Source organism: Ziziphus jujuba, chromosome 7 (genome assembly GCF_031755915.1).
Source record: "Ziziphus jujuba cultivar Dongzao chromosome 7, ASM3175591v1".
NCBI lineage: Eukaryota > Viridiplantae > Streptophyta > Magnoliopsida > Rosales > Rhamnaceae > Ziziphus > Ziziphus jujuba.
This window is the reverse complement of record NC_083385.1, coordinates 22,129,996-22,145,241: the sequence shown is the minus strand read 5'-3', so window position 1 is coordinate 22,145,241 and position 15,246 is coordinate 22,129,996. Positions and strand designations below refer to the sequence as shown.

General features: G+C 34.1%; 1 protein-coding gene across 1 annotated transcript; it reads right to left on the bottom strand.

Moving 5' to 3' along the window:
- Window positions 1–609: 609 nt before the first annotated feature.
- LOC107425563 (carbamoyl-phosphate synthase small chain, chloroplastic) lies at window positions 610–4,344 on the bottom strand. The gene is made up of 10 exons (XM_016035570.4): window positions 4,091–4,344; window positions 3,206–3,338; window positions 2,900–2,988; window positions 2,750–2,810; window positions 2,581–2,648; window positions 2,346–2,474; window positions 2,162–2,268; window positions 1,719–2,066; window positions 1,255–1,420; window positions 610–1,046 (listed from the first exon to the last, which is right to left on the bottom strand). The coding sequence occupies exons 1-10, from the start codon at window positions 4,227–4,229 to the stop codon at window positions 997–999; spliced, it is 1,290 nt and encodes a 429-aa protein (XP_015891056.3). The 5' UTR covers window positions 4,230–4,344; the 3' UTR covers window positions 610–996.
- Window positions 4,345–15,246: the final 10,902 nt, after the last annotated feature.

The window sequence follows — 15,246 nt, the reverse complement described above, 5'->3', positions numbered from 1 at the left end:
AAAGTTTGATCTTCACATTCTTGAATTGTGATTAATTGAGACTGTCACACCCCATTATTGTTATTATTATTATAATTATTATTATTATTAGTAGTAGTAGTAGTAGTAGTTGCCTTTCTTTCAATTATTGTTAATATTTTTCTTTCAATTATTGTTAATATTTTTTCGTCATCGATGTTATATCATTATTTTTTACAGTCTAGTAAAATAGTCGGATCCTGCTGCACTAGTATTTTCAGAATATATGGCTATGCATTACCGAACCATAAAAAAATTTGCAATTATAAATTACCGAATATGTAATGTTCAGTTGCAAAAAACTAAACATGTCTTGAATGTTTGATTGTACCATACTTTTAGACAACTAATCAAAATATCTAATCCATGTAAGAAAAAAACTTTCTTATTTGTTTATTATCTTTTTACATGTTCATTTACTATAATCCCCACAATTCATTAGGGATTGGACTTGAACTAGCAAACTCACCTTTAAAACAGCTTGGCTTTTTAATTAAATGGTTGAAAATTCATAAAACAGTGACCGTGAACACAAATAGAAATTAACTTACAAAATAATACAGATTGAAAAATCACGAAACACAAACCACGAGCTACAAAGATGGTAGATGTAATATTCATCAAAGCAAATAGACTGAAACTGAAGTTCGAAAAAGTGATTGCTCATCTAGAATACATGGTAGTTACTATATGCAATCAGGCTGGAGGTAATTATTGATAAGAGAGAAACAACTTTCGTTAAGCCAAACTACACTTTCAAAAGGTTGTTCTAAATTGTCAAGGACAAATCAAATGTTGCAAACCAAATACTATTTTCACAATGAGCTGACAAAATTGTTGATAAAAACAGGCAAAAGAAAGAACACTGGTTTCTCTACACCACTCCTAGACAAGAACAGATGCTTGCTTTGAGTACATACCATGCCAGTCCTTGCCACCTTAATGTCGTCAAATATATAAAGTCTCAAGCAGCTTTATTTAAAAATCTTGTCTAACTTTCGTCATCATCTCAATGAATTCCCTGAAAGCTGTAACAACAGTGTCCTCATATAAATTATCAATAATCATAAGATGGATATATAATAAAAAATGATCAATTGTAGATAAAAGTGTTATCAGCTCTCCATTACTGTTTTGGTTGTGAATACCTACGTTTTGGGAAAATATTTTATTTTTCCTTACTATTTGTTACTAATAAGTCCAAAAGAAAGGGAAGAAAAACAAAATTTGTATTACCATAATCTGAATCATGTGGTCCTGGGGATGCTTCAGGGTGGTATTGAAGAGACATAATGTTTTTAGCAGGATAAGCAAGACCGGCACAGCTTCCATCGTTAAGATTTACATGGGTAACTTCCACTCCCTTGGGAAGTGATTTTGGGTCGACTGCATAGTTGTGATTCTGCCACCAAGTAAAACCAAGAAATTATCAGGAGTAAGAGCTGAGTCACAAAAAAAAGAAAAAAGAAAAAAAAAGCACTAAATCCGTTGAGAGAGTTTGCTACAGGATTTCATTCAGTTCGTCTATCTCCTAATCAGTGCTGTAAATCCAATTCTTGGGCATTAAAATGCACAATCCTTGTGATCAAATACTTGGGCACTCCTAGGCTGGTATGGGAAATAAAGGCAAGAATCATCCATCCCTATGCATTTTATGCAGCTACTAACAAATTCAATTAAGTCAGATTTATATTACAAACCTGAGCACTAATCTCAACATCACCAGTCCGAAGGTTGCGTACTGGATGATTTCCTCCATGGTGACCAAACTTCATTTTAAAGGTTGTACCACCCAATGCCTGGCCTAGCAACTGATGACCCATGCAAATTCCAAAAACAGGAACCTTTCCTAGTATTTCTTTGACTGTTTCAACAGCATAAGGAACTGCAGATGGGTCTCCAGGGCCATTGCTGAACAGAACACCATCTGGTTTCATCTTTAGCACCTCTGAAGATGGCCATGTTGAAGGTACAACAGTAATTTTACAACCATAGGATGCTAATCGCCTAAGTATATTATGCTTGATTCCAAAATCATACGCAACAACCTTCAATTGAGACATAAAAATGAGTGAAGAAAGAGTGAATAACCATTGTAAACGATTATATAGTGTTTGCAAGAAAAAAGTTTTTGGTTACTTACACGGAAAGTTTCTACATCTTTTCTGGAGTTAAAACTCCACTCTAGATTTGTTTTATCAACCCATTCATAAGGGGCCTTGCATGAAACACCACTAATCAAATCAATACCTACAAAAGTAAAGAAACAAAGGATATGATTCTCAATCCTTATAAACAACTTTAAATTAAGTGCAATTACTACTTACCAACAATGTTCCATGAACGAGACATTTCTAATAGCTCCTTGTCTGTCTTAGTTTCTTCAGTGCTCAAAACACCAATGAGACTTCCATCTTGCCTTAATCTGCGAGTAATTGCACGTGTGTCAACGTCATCTGTTATTAAAAGAATCATATGCAAAAGTCAGAAATATAAAGAAATGGTAATGATTAGCATCATTCCTGCACAATTTGTAAGATTAAAATTGCCACTGTAACTTACATATTCCCATGATATTCCTTTCTGCTAAATAATCACCAAGTGTTTTTGTGCATCTCCAGTTCGACGTACTGCAAGCAATCGTGAGGTAAAAAAGAATTCCAACAATAAGCATTTAGTACTGAATAAATACATCACACACATGTATGTTCTTAGAAAGAAGGTAGCGTACCTAATACTTAAGCTTCTAATCACTAGGCCAGCAAGGAAGCATTGCGTTGATTCTTCATCATCTAAAAGGAAAGAATTCAAGAAGGAACTTAGAGACTAGAGCTTTCAACAAAAGAAATTACAAAAATGAAAACTGAAAAGCTTCACATACCAAAGTTTACACCAGTATTTCCGATATGTGGGTTTGTCATTAGAACAAACTGGCCAGCATAACTAGGGTCAGTCAGAATCTCTTGATACCTGCAGTACGATTGTATAAGAAACATGAGCAAAAATAAATGCAAGATTATACAAACTTCAGGAACCATTCAAACCAACTAATTTTCTCCTTCATTTACTGTCATTCCTATTAACCAAGGTGATACAACCGTTAAGTTTTAGTGAAATGAAATGCTTTCACTATTTGATTGAAGAAACACTTGAAAATACCCTTCACTAGTTTACATAAATTCCTCACCCCGTCAAAGATGTATTAAATACCACTTCACCAACTTGGGTTCCTGAAGCACCAAACGACTTAGCTCTCCAAATTGAACCATCTTCAAGCACTAGTCTAGCATCTGACGTTTTCCAAGGTCTGTCTGCCAAACCTAAAGCGCAAGAAAAGACAGTAAAAAATTATAATCTATAAATATTAGAGGACAACCTTCCACGCAAATAATGGACAGCAGTTCTCATAACAAACTGCTATTTAAAAAAAAAAAAAAAAAATTCAAAACATAAAAGTGAAGCATTCTCAAGATAATCAGGCATTAGAAACCAAATTTATTAATACCCACAAATTGCAATGCCTATGTAAATAACAAAATATAAAAAGTTCCTAAAGTTGAGTCCAAACCATATCACAATTCTTAAAATCCATCTAGAATTCGAAAGCAGAGTGATTATGGAGGATCTAGAGGGAAGAAAGAAAAGAGTACCAGCACGTGCCAAGTAGAAGTAGATTATCACCTACATTAAAGAAACACCACCACCCCTCTCCACAACCCCACTATTTTTCAGCAACCGCGGTTTGTTTTGACCCGGCCGACATTTTCTTGGTTTGATAGTTCAAATGCCCCCAAATTTGGAAGGCAGATCAAATGCGTTCAAAAGGTTGAACTCTTTTTTTGTTTTTTTGCTAGAATCAAAAGGTTAAACTTAATTTCAAAATAAAGGACTACCGAATAATACCTATATATTGGTATCAACTCCATTTCAGTCACTAGAAATACTAAAATTTTTACCCGCCTCTTAATGAGGACCCTGAATTTTACTTAAAACCCATATAAAATCCGAAAAACCCATGTAGAAATCCGTGAGCCAAAGAGTAATTATGGAGGAGAAGAAAGTAAAAGAGTACCAATGGCAGTGGTGGTTCTGGGGGACGAGGAGCATCTGACAGTGAAAACCCTTAACTTGGTAGAGGTTGGAGACTTTGGCAGACGACAAGTGGAGGGTTGGCTTAGCGTGAGGCTGATAGCAGTAACTGTAGCCGCCATTGCCTCTCTGGTGTGTGAGAGCGAGGAGCGAGATATTTAGAAGAAGGCTACGTTTCTGTTTGGAACGAAGAAGACTATTTAGGGTTTAAAAATACTTCGAGGGCTTCTTTTTGCACGACACGTTTTGCTTCTTACACTGCTCATTTTGTAAATTTACTAAAAACCATTTATTTTTATTTTTTATTTTCGATTTTTAAACGTTTAAATAAACGTTTTCTCTCGTACTTGTTTTACAAGGCCCGTTGGGTGGGTTAGTGCAGAGGGTCACCAACGTCAGTTTTCTCAAGTATCAAATTGCGCGAAAATTATTCCAAAAATTATTAGAACTTAACAAACACAAATAAAAACCAAAAAATCATTAACTATTTTTTGCACAGAGAATTCTACTGGTTGAACTCTTAACTCCAGGAAGAAAAGAAATTAATTGATGAGAAAGCTCAATCCTGAAACTCATTCCACGAATTCCAAGCCAACTGGAACCCATTTGCTTAGCTGTCACAGTATTGGGCATTGGGCCTAGTGTGAATGAGTCTCCTTGTTGGGTCTATCTGGATTTAATGAATAATTTTGGTGGGGCTAAGTTTTTCTCTTAAAGTTTGATGTCGAGAAAATTATGCTTTTCGCATAAAAGTTAAAATCTGTGTGCGGAGAGTTTTAAGGAAACACATCTCTGTATTGAGAGTTAGATGCATTCACGTTCTTGTCAGTTAAAAAGGTTTTGCAGAGAAAAATAGTTTTTAGGAATAATGTAAAAAAATAGAGAGGAGAGCATAAGTTTGAATTAAGAGTAAAAAAATTGAGTTTTATAGTGTGTGATAAAATGAAAGTACGTTGAAAGTTCGTAAACAAAGATTTTGGAGATGCCGTATCGAAGATATTTGTAGCTATTATATCCTAGGAGACGATCGTCACAAAACATTTATATTGGTCGATGAAAATCGTCTTAAGGAAACTGTGATACTGTACATATCTCAGATAGTTTTATCAAAATTTCCAAAACATATAGGTTCTAATGTGTTTTGATTATTTTTTTTATAATTTTGTTTACGTTAATTTTATGTTATCCACATATATTTACATATATATTCTTCCATTATTTTAGTAACAATCTTAAGACGAATTTCATTGTTTATATATGTTTATATTTGTGGATTGCATATATTTATTTGTTTTGGATCTGTTTTTTTGATCTGTGTTTTATAAAAATGGAAAAAAATATTATTTTTCATTGTACCCATAAGAAAAGAAAAGAAAAAAAAAATATTTATTCTCGTGGCTTTAAAATTTGTTAGGCATATGTCTATTTTTGTTTTAATCAAAATTTTTTTTCCATAAAATGAATTGCCCATGTTTTATGAATTTTTTGGTAATTTTTTGATGAATTTTCATCATTAAAACAGTGGAAAAATGATGGAAAATTGAAATCGGGTCGGCTGACTCGTTAACCAGGAAAACGGATTAAAATCGATCCAGCTGAAGGTTGAAGATGGGTCGATAGATGGGTAAACGGGGTAGGAAAAGTGGGTAAGGGCCGGATTCTGGGTTTGTAGGCCTGAAATTGAAATTATGTTGGTTCTGACCCAATTGCAAAGTCCAGTCTGTGGTTAGAACAAATGATTATTCAGCCCAAGATCTAGGCCCAGATTAGACCTTGGCCAATTGATAAATGGTCGTCACCTGTCACAAAATGATTGGTGACATGTGGCGCAGCTAAGCATTGAAAAGTGCATACAGTGGCAAGGTGACGTGCGCAAAGTGGTGAGGCTGCATGTTACACAGTTGCGAGGCCATGTGCCGTTTAGAAATTATGCCATGTGTCAAGCTCTGATGGACGACATATGTCGACTTGTTACAGGTGACATGTGTTGGCCTCTGGCGTACGCCATGTATCGAGCCACGAAGGCTGAAATATCTCAACCTTTTACAGGTGACACGTGTCGGCTTCTAGCGTATGCCATGTGTCGGAATATGGTAGGTATATGTGTCGACCTGATATAGGTGACACATGTCGTACTTTGTTGTGCAACACCCGGGAAGCCACATCAGCGCAGATGACACATGGCTGGTGACACGTCACCTTGTGATGCCATGTGGGTTGACATGTCATCATGAGGTGCCACATCAACTGACTACCATGTCAGCACAGTGCTACGTCAACATAGTGACACGTTAGCATGATGTCAGTAGTGATGTCATTATTGTATAATTGATGATGTCAGCCTGTGGATGTATAAAGTAATTTTGTGATTGTATACAGTAATTTTGAGGGTGTATACATAAATTTTGTGGTGCATACAGAAACCTTATAAAATAACATTTTTTGTGTTTTTCCTATTGGAAATTAATTATAATTAGTTTATTGAGATAAAAAATAACAACTAATTGATTTCTGTTTTATGATTTATATAGAAATGGCACGTGGAGATAATGTGACTATGCCCATTCAGACTCCTGTGATTCAATTACCTCCTTCTGCAGGTCATGCAGAGCGACTTGAGAAGTTCAATGGAGCAAATTTTAAGAGGTGGTAATAGAAGATGCTATTCTACTTGACTATGTTGGGACTTGCGAGGTTCTTAATTGAAGATGCGTTACCAAGTAATGAAGAGAGTGATAAAGAGACACTCATGGCGGTGGATACATGAAACCATTATGATTATTTGTGTCGGAATTACATCTTGAATGACCTGTTTGATGCTTTGTATGGAGTGTACAGCAAAGGAGCTGTAGGAAACTTTGGATTTGTTGTAGGTTGATTCTTGGACTATGTGATGGTGCATTAGTAGCCATTGATGAGTCAAGTACATAAGTTGCAAGTGCTCATAAAAGAACTTATTGCTAAAGGGATTATAATTAATGAAGCCTTTCAAGTAGCTTCTATGATTGAGAATGTCAGGACCCGTCCAAAATTTCTCACCGGAACCCTAGATAAGCTTTGATCCCAGGGAAACCCTACCGGACCCTCCAATGGAAAATCCGGTAGAACCTCCCCTAAGGGTTGGACTTACCACAAATTTCCTGCACTGAAAACACACTTCTATATTCATCCTCTTATTCCTCCCACAATACTACAAATTGATTCCACAATTTTTACAACACTTCACAGGAATAACAGTAATCCAGTGCATAAATAATACATAAGTGTCCAGAACAGTATACAGAGCTTCATGAAGTACTATTTAACAGAGAATACAACAAAGATGAAAGAAATATTACAATTGAAATAAACGAATACAAAGGTACTTCTCGAACTACGATAGCGGCGGAGATTTGGTTCGCTCTGGAAGAACGTATACCACCCCTTACACCTAAGTGAACGGAATTTAAAAACGTGAGATGCTAATCATCTCAGTGAGTGACCCTATCTATTGAACACTTTTAATATTAATAATATAACAAATAAGGGAATTTAATTTAATACCGACAATTAAATAGATAAATAAATAATAAACAATTGAAAGTAATACTTTCTCTCAAAACCCTTACGATTCTCTCGGTTGGAAATGTTCCCTTTTTAAAATATTTTCACAAAATCCGATATTTGTATTTCCCGAAAACCAAGGGATCAAACAATTTAATAAACAATAAATAAATACCCCAAATATAAATAAAATGTAATAAATTATAATAAGTAATTTTTGAACACTTTAGGGTTTGAAATTTCTATCTGAAAATTTATACTTGACGCACCACACCATATACCAGTGATGCCTTCCGATACCCAGCGTCCCGAGCACCGACTGGCGGGAGGTTAAAGAGAGAAACTTGCAAATGGCACTTCGGTGTTCCGACAGTACCACTGCTGAAACTGTCATCCCGGCCAATGAGGGGGGCGGCTGTGGCCAATATCAAACTTGCATGCTCTCGGTCCAATGGCAACTCAAGGGAGACATAATAACTTGCGCGCTAACTACATATACACTGGAACACCAATACTGTATGAGTGCGTCTAAAATAATTATTAAATTAATTATTACCGTACCGATTTTTCAAAATCACCGTGGGAAATACACCAGTTTTTAAATTTACCATCCCACATATTTTCCTTTAACATACCCGGTACGAAACCATCAATAACAAATAAAAATTTAATTTTTCTCGTAACACGAGGTCCAACAAATAATATTCCACGGGCATAATTATAAAATTTAAACCACCAATTAAACCAATTATGCCAAAAAATAATATTAAAACCACATACGATTAATTAATGAAAATACCTTACTCATGCGTAATAAATATAATTAAATCACAATAAAATAATAATATTCCACAATTATAATTAAATTGCACCACATGAGCATAATTCCAAATATCAATTAAACACCAATTAAATATAATTAATTGCCCCAAAATATTTTTAAATGTGGGTCACTCACCTTAAGCACGTATATCAGCTAAGATCCTCTGCAGGATCAACTCCACTACCCACACGTGCACCTAAAACATCCACAGTACACTAACCAAATATATTAATATTTTAATCGGATAACTCCCAAATGGGTACCCGAGGAGCGAACACAAACGAGAACTAAAATTTACGAGTAATATACCGAATCGAAGCTTGAGTGACGAGGATTACAAATCCGGTCTCACTTCCCAGAGATCGGACCCGAAGTGGCCGGAATCTCGCCGGAAAGCTTTTGGGATTCAACTCTTCGATTCTCCCAAACCATTGCGAATTGGAGGAAAAGGACGCCGGATTTGGATTCAGGAGGTCGGAATTAGTGGAGAGGGACTGGCGGTGCAACTGGGTACTTGCTGGAACAGTGATTTCCGGCGAGCCGCCGCGGTTACCGGCGGCGGCGCGTCTGGTGGCCGATGGCTGAGATTTTTGGGGGTTTTGTAGATCGAGGGGAGAGGGTTCCAACGGGACTGGCAGTGAGGCAAACGGAGGCCGGACGGCGAAAGGATCGGGGTTTGAAGGTTTTCAGTGCCTCACCGGAAAATACTCCGATCTCGGTGCGTCGGAAGTCCGGTGATAGTGAAATTTGGTGGGTAGGCCGAAATTCCCACGGGTGAGAGACCGGTCAGGCGCGTGTGGCTTGGGGTGGCCGGAAACTGGGCAAATCGGCTGTGGCCGGTGGTGGAGGGGAAAAATCGCCGTCGAGCTTCGCCGACTTGATCTGGGCGCGTCCGGCGACTGGTGGTCGTGAAATTTTGAGGGTTGGCCAGGTATGGAGAGGCGCTTGTAGCAAGAATCGGCAGGAAAATTTGACAACTCCGGTGGCCGGTCGTTTCTCTCTCTCCTTCTCTCTCTTTCTCTCTCCTCCCCATCGTTTTTGCCAAATAAAAGCCACCGTGGGTGACACTGTTCACCCACATGAACCAATAAGGTGTCGACACGTGGTGTTACTATGTATTTAAGCCAGATAAAATAAAATTTTACAGTATCCAGCGAACTTCACACATCCATAACTTTTTAACCAGATGTCCAATTTAAGCGTGCCGCTAGTCTATGAACTCGTATCGACGAGTACTTTACAACCATACTAAAGTCAAAACAAAATTATACAATGATAAAAAGTCAACTCCCGGCACCTTTTGGACAGTTTGCACCTCGACTTGTTTTGCCTATAACTTTCAACTGTAGCTCCGTTTTCGACGTGCTACTAGTCTATGAACTCGGGGTATCATGCACTTCGCCACGGTACCATGGTCAACTAGAAATTTCAACTGCAACAAAAAGTCAATTTTTAACCCACTTGGTCAACGGTCAACCTCGGTCAACGTGCATGAATTTCGATGTGGTTTGGGTCGGGGTGTTACAGAGAAGCTATATCCTAGTTGGAGAGATTTCAAAAATTATCTCAAGCACAAGAGAAAGAAAATGGATATGGAGGCTTTTGTTAGCAAGCTTTGCATTGAAGATGACAATAGGAGATCTGATACAAGATCCTTAAAGGCTGTGGTGAAGGCTAATATTGTAGAGCATGGTCAAAGCTCCAAGAACAAGAAGAAAACTGGAAAAGATTCCAAGTTGGGGCTTAAAGGAGGGATATCCAAGAAGGCTAAGTTTTAAAGCAAGTGCTTTAATTGTGACAAGATAGGTCATAGAGCTACAGAATATAGGCTGTTAAAGAGAAAGAAGAATAAAGAAGCATAGATGATGGAGCACATCATTCGAGAAGTTGATGATATTGACTTTAGTGCTGTGGTCTGTAAAGTGAACTTGACAGGATTAAATCCTAAAAAGTGGTGGATTAATACTGGTGCAATCCGCCATGTATGTTCTGACAGGAGCTTGTTCACTTCCTTCAAACCAAGTAAAAATGAGACGAAGTTGTTCATGAGAAATTCTGCCATATTAGATATCGAAAAAAAGGACAAGATAGTCCTAAAGATGACCTCTGAAGATGAATCTTCTTATCACCAAAATTAAAAATAACTAAATAAAAGTTATAATTCGAGAATCGATTAATTGCACTTTAGTATTCTTGATTTATAAATTTTTTGCAATTTAGCCGTTCAATTTTCAAAAGTAAGTAAATTGGTCAAATCCTTAATTTGATCTTGGTAACTATTTCATCCATGAACTTATTGAAAACAATAGAGTCTATGAGGAAAGAGAAGAAAACAAACACATGGACAAAACTATTGCCAATTTGTTTAGCAAAATAGAGAATTGGATCAATTTATAATCAATAGAAATTAAGTCTTAATATTATTTTTGAAAATTGAGGGCTTAAATGCTAATTTTTTTTTTAATTATTTTTTTTGGAGATTCCAAAATTCTAAAAATTGAACGTAGTAAAATGCATTTTTGAAATGATAAATAAATGACCTATTTTGCAAGAAATAAGGAATTCTAAAATTAGGGGAAAAATTTGCGAAATCAAAAGAGTAAATGAAAAGTAAACTTTTTTAAGAATAGCTTTGAAACCAGTAATTTTCAAATAATATTTTCAATTGTCTAATATATTTTTGGTCTTATATATAAAAAGCAGTTTATGGAGCAAAAATTATGAATTGTAAACCAATTTGTTAACTGATTAAGAATCTGTACACTTACATTCCATGAGTTTCGGCCCATAATTTTCATTGTGTCCATTTATTATATAAAATATTTAAACCCAACACAAAATTAAAATTGAAATTGATTTTTGTAAGAAAGTATTTTTATATTGATTCTACAACAGGTCAAAAATTGCCACGAACACTAAAACCCGAAAAGACAGAGGAAGTTTTGTGGTTCCAATTTTGCTTGTCATTTTCTTTAAGCACGTATTTATTTTCATTATACATCAAATCAGCATTTCCCAAGAAAATAGAACATTGAAACCCGAAAACCCAAAAACCCAAAACATACTTCCATTTTAATTCATGTAAAACCACAGGCCTCAGATCTTTTATAAATTTATCACGTCAAACAACTGAGTAGTTTAGCTGCAAATCGGAGATCATGACACTACTTCTCCAAAATTTGGGAAATCCTACTATTTTTCTTTTTTATTATTTATGGGATTACTACCTCCTTTTTAATTTTTGTATCCCTCTAGCAAACTTGTAGGAATTTTGTGAATAGAAAATTTATTTATTTGGTTGTCATAATACTTAAAATACTAGAATTTTATTTTAATAAATAAATAAATAATAAAAAACAATGTTTTAGTAAAAAAACATGATTTCAAAGTGGGAGGTATTTTTTATTAGAAATGAAACAACTTTTAATACTTCGTATATTCTAAAGTATTGAGTTTTTTAATAATAAATGCAATCTTTTTTATAAATAATAATGATTTCTACAACTAAAATATAAGAATACAAAGAAATATTTATTATTTTATTTTATCATTCATTCATATAAAACAGAGAGAGAAAAATACAAAAGTTGTTCATTGTTTCTGAAAATTTGGAGTGCTATTATTTTCGTAAAGTAGTTGCTGTATTCTGGAAATATTTGCCACCTATTAGACCGTTGAACACCGGTGCGAGGCGAAAATTGTCTTAAGGCCAAAGAATCAAATTCTTGGTTCGACTAAAATTAACAGGTTTTTCTATAATTTTCTTCTTATATGTGTATCCGGTGTTTATATATTTTGCAGTAGAAACTATATTTAGAATAACAATCTTAAGACAATTTTTCCCATGATTCTACTGTAAATTTTCCTTTGTTCCTGTAAGTTCATCTTGTTAGAAAATTTTCTTATTGTTTTTGCAAATTTTTTTATCTATTTTTTGTATATATTGTAAATAATCTTGTTTCTTAATGTCACCAAATAATAGGTTTTACTTGGTGCCTTAGATTTGCTTATGAAACTTTTACTGACTGGTTTGGATTTCTAATATCTTGTGATCTTGAGTGACTTATGTTCAAAATTTTGATTGCATAGTGCCATATGTTATACACTGTTTCCAGTTTATTGTCGTATTGCTATTCATATATTGTTTGACTTTTAAATTTATTCATACAGTTTTCTTTCTTTACTATTTACCTTTGTGTATTAATTTATTCAATTCTTTCTTTACTGTTCGCCTTACATATACAGTTTTAAATTGATTAATAAAAGTGTACTCTGCTTACTTTTAATTGCCAATTGAAACGTATGTGTATATATATATATATATTTATCATAAATAATTATAGAGTGGCAATTGGCAATTCGATTCATTTATCATAAGTAATTATAGTATTTATTAATCAATTGGCAATTGGCAATCCGATTCACTTATCCTAAAAAGAAAAAATTATATATATATACATATATTTTCTTTACTTGCTCTGATTTCCCTTTTTATTTTTTATTTTTTGTTTTTTTTTATAGATATATTTATATGAACCTGTATCTAGTATAAGTGTGCCGCTTGATTTTATTGAATTTTCTCATAGTTTAATTTTTTTTTTTATATATATGCATATATATATATATATATATACATATTAATATTGTTTGGTAACAGTTAGTGCAGTGAATGCGATTATATATTTATATATATACTTTATTTACTTCTATATATATATATATATTTGGGTTTTATCTATCATGCTTTCATCATTGTTGCAATATATATACATTGATCTATAAATTGCAATTTCGTTCAGTTTATTTGAATCCTCTACTGACTTTATTTTGGTTAATACATATTGATGTTTGCTACATGTTTGATATATGTCCCTTGGTGATTACATTTATATAAATTGCCTTTATTTTCAATTGTTATGACTTTCAATTGATTACGTTTAGGATCTGTTGACTTGGGTTTTAATCTGTGTAAAAGTTCTTCCCATTCATTTATATATATACATTGCAATATAATTATTATATAGTTATATACATTTTTCGTTTATATCTACAAAGTTCCATAATTTGTTCTACATATATACACACTTTGATTATTGGATCTTTACTTTTGTTTAATATATTTTGGATACTTCATTTTGTGCAAAATTGTTGAAGTATACTTTTAAAGTAATTTGGTATATAACTTTTCTTAACAAACAAATGGCAAATACAAGCCAAAATTCTATCCTTGCTCATGTGAATCATGGAGAGAAGCCCAAAAAGTTCAATGGTGCAGATTTTAAAAGATGGCGACAAAAAAAGCTCTTTTATCTCACAACTCTAAATTTGACAAATTTTTTGAATGAGAAGACTCCCATCCTTAATGAGAATGAAACAGATAGGACAACTGTAGCAGCCATGGATGCATGGAAACATGGAGATTTTCTATGCAAGAACTACATCCTCATTGGTTTGGACAACACACTATATTATGTGTATAGTCCAATTGAGACTTCTAAAGAGCTTTGGGAATGCTTGGATAAGAAGTATAAAACTGAGGACGTGGCATGTAGTGGTTAGAAAGTTTCTAGATTTCGAAATGTTGGATTCTAAAATTGTTATGAACCAAGTACAAGAACTCCAATTGATTCTTCATGAATACATGCTGAAAAGATGACTTTGAGTTAATCCTTTCAAGTTGTTGTTGTTATAGAAAAGTTGTCACCTTGTTGGAAAGATTTCAAGAACTATTTGAAATATAAACATAAGGAAATAAGTCTTGAAGATCTAATTGTTCATCTTAAAATTGAAAAAGACAGTCCAACTCTGAAAATAAGATTAAAACTCATTATTTGGAAGCCAAAGCCAATGTGATTGAAAACGGATAGAAAAATAGGAAAAAGAGAAAGTATTCTGGGCAAAATCATAGCCAAGGGAATGCCAAGAAATTCAAAAGGAAATGCTTTGTGTGCAACAAGCAAGGTCTTCATGTAAATGAATGTAGAAATTGGAAAGCATAGAGTAACAACAAGAAGAATAAATCTCAACACACATGACAGAGGAAGATAAATTATCAATTGACATAGAAGAAATGAACCTTATTGCTGTGTTTTCTGAAGTGACTTTGGTTTGTAATAACAAAGAATGGTGGGTCGACACTAGTGCTACTAGACACATATGTTCCAATAGGAACATGTTTACTACTTATCATGGTGTGTACACATGAAAACATCTTTATATGCGAAATTCCTAAGATCTAAGGTTGAAGGCCAAGGAAAAATAGTTCTAAAGATTACATCCAGCAAGGAACTTACTCTCAATACTGTTCTTCATGTACCTGAAATAAGAAAAAAATCTAATTTATGGGGTCTTTGCTAATGAAAAATGGATTTAAGTTAATCTTTGTGGCTGACAAACTTGTACTCATTAAAAATGGGACGTATGTGTAAAGTGTTATTTAATTGATGGTCTATTTAAAATGAACGTACTAACTATTGTACCTCCTGTTAATAATAATAATAGGGTTAACTCTTCTACATATATTATGGAGTCATTTAATTTATGGTATGGTAGGCTAAGACATGTAAATTATGATGCACTACATAAAATAATGAACATGGACTTATTACCTAAATTTGAGATTAACTCTAATCATAGATGTGAAACATGTGTAAAAGCTAAATTAACTAGAACCCCATTTCAAAATGTACAAAAGAGTACAGAACCTCTAGAATTAATTCATACCGATATATGTGATTTAAAATATATACAACTAGACGTGGAAAAAGATATTT

Excerpts from the sequence above, each read along its gene's own strand:
- LOC107425563 (XM_016035570.4), bottom strand. The coding sequence starts at position 4,229 with ATGGCGGCTACAGTTACTGCTATCAGCCTCACGCTAAGCCAACCCTCC. Across the intron at positions 1,421-1,718 it reads ATGTTGAGATTAGTGCTCAG|AATCACAACTATGCAGTCGA; the intron begins GTTTGTAATATA and ends ACTTGGTGGCAG. Across the intron at positions 1,047-1,254 it reads ACCACATGATTCAGATTATG|CTTTCAGGGAATTCATTGAG; the intron begins GTAATACAAATT and ends CTGTTGTTACAG.